At 35.4% G+C, this 6,407-nt stretch overlaps 1 protein-coding gene across 1 annotated transcript; it reads left to right on the top strand.

Annotated features, from left to right (window-relative positions):
* The first annotated feature begins 49 nt into the window (after positions 1 to 49).
* Positions 50 to 5,265, top strand: LOC100890235 (uncharacterized oxidoreductase YtbE). The gene is made up of 8 exons (XM_003723618.3): positions 50 to 272; positions 776 to 856; positions 1,137 to 1,244; positions 1,739 to 1,924; positions 2,319 to 2,410; positions 3,068 to 3,166; positions 4,043 to 4,136; positions 4,872 to 5,265. The coding sequence occupies exons 1-8, from the start codon at positions 248 to 250 to the stop codon at positions 5,015 to 5,017; spliced, it is 831 nt and encodes a 276-aa protein (XP_003723666.3). The 5' UTR covers positions 50 to 247; the 3' UTR covers positions 5,018 to 5,265.
* Positions 5,266 to 6,407: the final 1,142 nt, after the last annotated feature.

The following is a 6,407-nucleotide window of genomic DNA, read 5'->3' as shown; positions in this document are numbered from 1 at the left end:
TTTCGCGACCCAATCGGGACTTTCCCTATAAATGGACAACTTGCGCGTAGCTCGTAGATCACAAGATCCCCGTATGACATGGAATAAAATGCTGGAGCTGGAGCTGGACTAGGAACTAGCTTATACTCTTTAGGAAGGCATCGACATCGCGTTGTTAACTTAATAGACCAATCCTGAAATAAGAACAGAATAAATTCCACTCTGACGTTCATGACGCTGGTCACCGAGCTTGGAAGAAGTTTAAAAAATGACTAATCTTCCTATTTTTGGTCGTAAGTATAACGTCACTCCCCCACCCCTAATTTGCAAAATATAGTGGAATTGGCCTGTTGATCGAATTCGAAATAAGCAATATCGAGATCCATATTTCCATGATGATGTCAAAAATTTAGTCATCAAGAATTGAGAATTATAGTGAAATAGTTCTCCAAAGTTAATGCAAATCTGCTTTCTCTTCCTTCTTCTGGGAATTAGTGTAGACAGTATAGATCTACTTCATCCTGTAAATGCTGCAATAAAGTATACACATATTTGCAACACCTTTTCCTCCTAATCCCATGAGAATGATGAGACAACATGGACTTGATGCAGTTCCAAGGGAATAAATAAGAATACTACCATGGATGCATGTGCATTTTGAAATTTAATTCTGAAGAAAGTTCTGCATACGCTCTTTCAAAATGGACAGACCATGCAGAAGTGCAACTAGGGTAATGAAGAGACATGTTTTAATTGTGCAAATTAATAAATATCTCTTTGAACTTAATTTTTACAGTTGGAACTTACTGTATGAGAGGTACAGATACTGTCTACAAATGTCTTGACACGGCTCTGAAGCATGGATATCGTCTTATTGGTAAGATACATGTAATTGATGTTCATCAATGGTTGACTGGTGCCACTGCCAGGGTATATTGGGTTATCAAGGATTATCAGGCATTCCAAATAAATATAGTTAATGTTCAGAAAATTCAGTATCATACTTTGAATTTTCATAATATGATAGAGCACAGAAAATATCAGAGTTAGATATTGTCACAGTGAATCTCCATATGACATCATATTAATTGGCTATATTGCAGATTGAAGTATTGATGTGTTAATAATTGTTTTCCTTGTTTTTCATTTTAATACAGACACAGCTACTGTTTACAAGAATGAAAAAGACATTGGTCATGCTTTGAAAGAGCTTCTTCCAAAACATGGACTCTCAAGATCTGATATCTTTATCACAAGTAAACTGGGTGAGCAGAAACATAGCCTATAGGCAATATTCTGTGTGTGGTTGTCCTTTCACTTTTTATTTTCTGAATCTGTCACAAACTACATCTCTCTCTCATGATGAATAGAGGGAATTGAGAATTATGTTTTTGATGTTCAAATTGCCTGAACAAAATTCTGTGTTACAACTCATATTGGTAAATGGGCATGAAATTGTCCCTAACTCACAGTTACAGTTTGATCCCATTTAACCAATTTCTCTTTCATTTCTGTAATGCAGAATCTGGCCGATTTTATTTAAAGAGAAATCTTACAAGTATACTGCGATCTCCCCATACCTGATACCAGCTGAAGATGGTGTAAATCTCAAAATTGTATACCGGTATACCTGGTGAAAATAATCTTATGTTGAGCATACAAATTTGTTGATCATGCCATCTTCGGCGGCTTGCAGCAAGTGTAGAAAGTAGAGATAAAATAGGAAATGACCAGAATCTTTTCTGTTTGACCCATCTAGCTCCAGCAGACCAAGGTGAGAAGGCATACGATGCATGTCTGCTTTCATTGACAAATCTTCAGACAGATTATCTTGACCTCTACCTCATACACTGGCCTGGAACCCAGAAATTGAAGCCAGATGATCCTAGAAATGTGGAGAACAGACAAGTAAGCTGGAAAGTACTGGAGAGATTACACAAGGAAGGTAATTGAGCAGTTTTATTATTGGGTTATGTTTAAATCTTTATTTTTGACCGATAATTTTGTTTTAAAAGTCAACGTTAACAAAACTTCTGTAATAAATACACACAAAAAATACCAGAGGATTGTTGGAATTGCAGAACTTATTTGTTTTAATTAGTAATTTATCCTTTATTTCATTGATATTCTGAAACAAAATCAAAAGACTCTGCCAGACTTGAAATAATATGTGCAGTCTTTTTGTTTTGTATGTACATTCGCTATGTTGTCAACAAGAGAACAAAATTATATTTTTAGATTGTAAAGTTTATGCTCTTTCCAGTTTGCAGGAATATGCAAAATGTAATGTTTTAAATGTGTTAATTACATATAGAATGTTTTGTTTTTATCGACAACAGGAAAGTGTAAGTATATTGGAATTTCAAACTACATAGTGAGACACATGGAAGAGCTCTTGACATATGCTGAAATTCAACCAGCTGTAAACCAGGTATGTGCTTGAGTTTCTTACACTTTCGTGACTTACGGTAAGAATGAATGCCCCACCATTATAGTTTTAAAAACAATAATTATGTATTGACACATATCACCACACTCAAGCTTACAGCAGATGTATTATGTTGTCAAATAGTTGATCCTTCTCGTTTTTTTAAAGTATCATTATCATAATGAGTTGAGGACCCTTTTTAGTGGCTCCAACGCCTTGTGCGCTGTCGGTAATTACTACAGACTATATTATTTCGTCAAAGCTAAAGGGTTAGGATTAGGGTTGCTATTGGGATTTAGGTTAGGTATGGGGTTACGGGAAGGTTGGGTATAGTATTTGGTCTAGGGTTAAACTTTAAAAAGTCGTTTAGTGGACTGGATCAATAGTAAAAAGATCATGTATCATACTTTTTTTAATGTTGTGATTGAGTTTTTTTATTAAGAAGTTCATGCTTAGGTGAAGTAGTCTAAGGTCGCCGGTCGAATAATTTAGCTATACTGTAATTGTAATAATTGGAGAACTGAGGAAACGAATAAAAACAACCTTGAAATAGTTTGTTCTTAGGTCTTGTAATATATTGATGTGTTCATAGGGATAAAAATTTAGATTAAGACTGCTGTAGTTGATCTTGTTGTTCATGATTTATTTGTCTTTTTTCAGAGTGAATATCATCCTCTCTTTTTAAATAAAGATGTTGTGGAATATTGTCGGAGAAAGGGTATACAGTTTCAATCATACTCGACACTAGCAAGAGGAGAAGTGAGTACCAGTAATCTAAATTGGTAGTATTATCCATCATCTGAAAGTAGGCCTACTAATTCATCTAAGGGAAGGGGACATTGCAATTTTGCTGAATTGTGCCATGCATGTAGTTAGCAGAAATAGGAATTTTCCCTGACATGAATTATAAGAAGGCAAATTTTCACCCTTCAATGATATGTTTACTTGAGACATTAAAGGGTTTATTAGTATAACGTGTGAACTCTACACTCAATATGCTGACAGATCTAAGAGTTATTCCTGCCAAGAACATGACATCTAGCGAATGGAGTTTTGTAGAAAATCCTGAACAATTTGGAGACTGTTTGTTTGACGATCATTTAGCAATTTCAGAAATGTTAGATGATCATTAGCTATTTAAGAAATATGAAATAATAATTTAGCAATTGAAAAATTATTGACCCTCAAAAATGTGTGTATCCTTAATGGGAGAGCCAGCAAACGCAGAGACAGAAAGAGAAGCGTAACTAAGTTTGCAACATATTGTTCCTGGAGTTCTTTCATATTAGGTATAGACTTGTCTGTGTTTATTAAGTTCATGTAAAGAATCTTGGTTCGCAACCCTATTGCAGCTGACCACTTTTAGAGATCTGTGCTTATTTTTGCCTGTTACAGACAAAAGGCAGGATATAAGACAACAGCATCAAGTCCCATACACAATTTCCTTGCTATTTCTCATTCAGAGCTTTGCAACAACATCATTTGCCACCCTCTACCCAGATGCAGTATTTGGTACCTTGTTAGAAAAAATCTGTGAATGCTGTGAGCACTGATATTGGGGTATAATTTAAAGTATGTATGTACCCTATACAAGAAGCCAACATTATTATTATTGAATGTTATTTCTCTTTCCAGCTGCTGACCAATCCTACAGTAATGTCCATTGCAGACGGAATAAAACATAAACCTTGCCAGGTCATCCTCAAATGGGCCATGCAGGATGGAATAGGTAAGACCATTTTCAATATTTAAATTCTACAGGGTGTATCAATAAATAAAGTAGTTCATCTTGGTGGATGTTGGAAGAAATTAACCAGATTAACACATCAATCCTTCTAAAGAGAGAAGGTCCATTTTCCAATGATCCCCTGCTTGCGTCTCTGTTTCATGGAAGATTTAGTTCCATTGTGTCATAGTTATTGCAAATCTCATTTGGTGTTTTGTTAGTTTATAACTTTGTACTGTATTTTAAAACTTTTAGAAGAAGACAAGCTCACAGAAAATGGATGGTTAGCAGTCCTACACTTATAACAAAACTCATCAAGAAATATTGCAGTGTACATTTAATAAAGGGATGATAAAGTGAAAGTGTTGAGCTTCAAATTTATTTGTAATGCTATATAAAAGTTCCCGTTTATTCAAATCTAGGATTACACAATCTGTAAATGTATTATCTTATAAAGAGTATCTGGGCACATTCATTTTCTAGTGGCACACTTTTATTGGCTTTCACAACAAAAACTACCTGTACATGTGGACTTTTGACAATTTCCTTTCATAAATCCATCATGGAAATTGCAACAACAGAAGTGTCATTGAAGAGATAAACTCCTTTTTGAAGTTGATTATTAAAGGCTTGTTTTCATGCTCTTCTGTTAAATATACGTAGCAAAATGAATACAGGCTATATATTCAGTGTCGTAATTTATGATGTCTTTTCAATGTTCCTCTTTCTTTTTGACAGGTGTGATACCCATGTCTACCAAGCCTGATCATATCATTGATAACTGTGATGTACATGATTGGTCTCTCACAGATGATGATATGAAAGTGTTACATAACCTCAAAGAAACAAAAAAATGTGCCTGGGATCCTACAGCGATCATTTGAATAAGAGAGAAATGTATAATTAGAAACCCCTTTGGGGGATATTGACAGAAGCATTTTTTTGTTGTGGGTAGTGGTATGTTGGGAAAAGTAGGAATACAATAATTCATTTATAAGCCCAACCAGCCATACCACAAATAGTTGTATAGACCAGTTCATGGTTAGCACATGTCCCAAATGACCCATAATATCCACAGATCTTCAAAACATGAAGAGGTCCCACTTTGTACATTTTGAAATAATCACTCCTACAGTGATGGAGGTGCTACATAAATAGCCTTTGTTTCCCCTTTTCAAAGAATACTTCCACCTGTTTATCATGGAGTGCACTGCTTAATTGTGCATAAATGAATAATGATTACATAACTTTCATGAGCACGTATCCAGTATTTTGTCTCCGTGTATTTCACAATTTGGTCTGCAATGACCTTTATCTGCTCATGCTTAGACTGTAACTCCCGGCCCCCCCACTCAGTGTTATTTAGGGTACGCATATGCTTGTTCCAACCGACCCCCCCTTTTCAGCAAAAGTCCGGTGTGTAAAGTCAATACGGCTCGACCTTTTTCTTTTGTATACGAGCCTTTTTCAGCACCCCCCCTTTTTAGCAAAAGTCCGGTGTGTAAAGTCAATACGGGTCGACCTTTTTCTTTTGTTACGAAAAGGACATTTTGGCAACACGCATGCGGTCATTTCGAAACCTGAGTGGGGGGGCCGGGCTGTAACTATGAACTGGTATTGTAGATTAACTGACTGTTCCCTATGCTGTGGTGTAATTCCACATCTTTTGATTCTTTGGATGCACAGCAGCTTTCACCTTACTTTTTCAGCTCAGAGTCCTCCCTGTAAGTGTCCTAGTACAGTTTCAAGTTGCAATTCTGTGTTTGTTGGCAATTTCCATTCCTGGTTATGTCCTCATATCTGTATCAATTTTCTAAAATCACAGGCACTTCAATAGCAATAATTGATGACAAATTTTCAAAATGTTTTGGTTGAACAACAGTTCTTTAGTCTGTTTAATGGTATAAATACCTGCAATCACCTTGTTCATCCTATTTCTTCAGGTGAATTTTTCTTTACTGTAACACATATTCTTTTTTCAATATTGACTTGATTCTAAAGTACCGGTATTAAAAAGAGTAAGGCTTTGAAACTAGATATATATTGTTATCCAATATCTTTATTGAGGTGTAAAAAATGACATGGTCCTAGATGATACTGAGCTAAGTAGGAAGCATAGGATTGTGAATGAAGCAATGTGGAAAGAAAAGAATGTACCAAGGTGTAGCGATAATGAGAAAATAAAAATGAAACTAAGAGAATAGATTTAGAGATAGAGAGGAGAAGGGAAAGAGAAAGAAAAAAAAACAGAGAAAATGAGATGAGAAGAAGAGA

This window comes from Strongylocentrotus purpuratus, unplaced genomic scaffold (assembly GCF_000002235.5).
Source record: "Strongylocentrotus purpuratus isolate Spur 01 unplaced genomic scaffold, Spur_5.0 spur5_scaffold_5, whole genome shotgun sequence".
Lineage (NCBI taxonomy): Eukaryota > Metazoa > Echinodermata > Echinoidea > Camarodonta > Strongylocentrotidae > Strongylocentrotus > Strongylocentrotus purpuratus.
The sequence above is the reverse complement of the archived record's forward strand: the minus strand, read 5'-3'. Positions and strand labels throughout refer to the sequence as shown.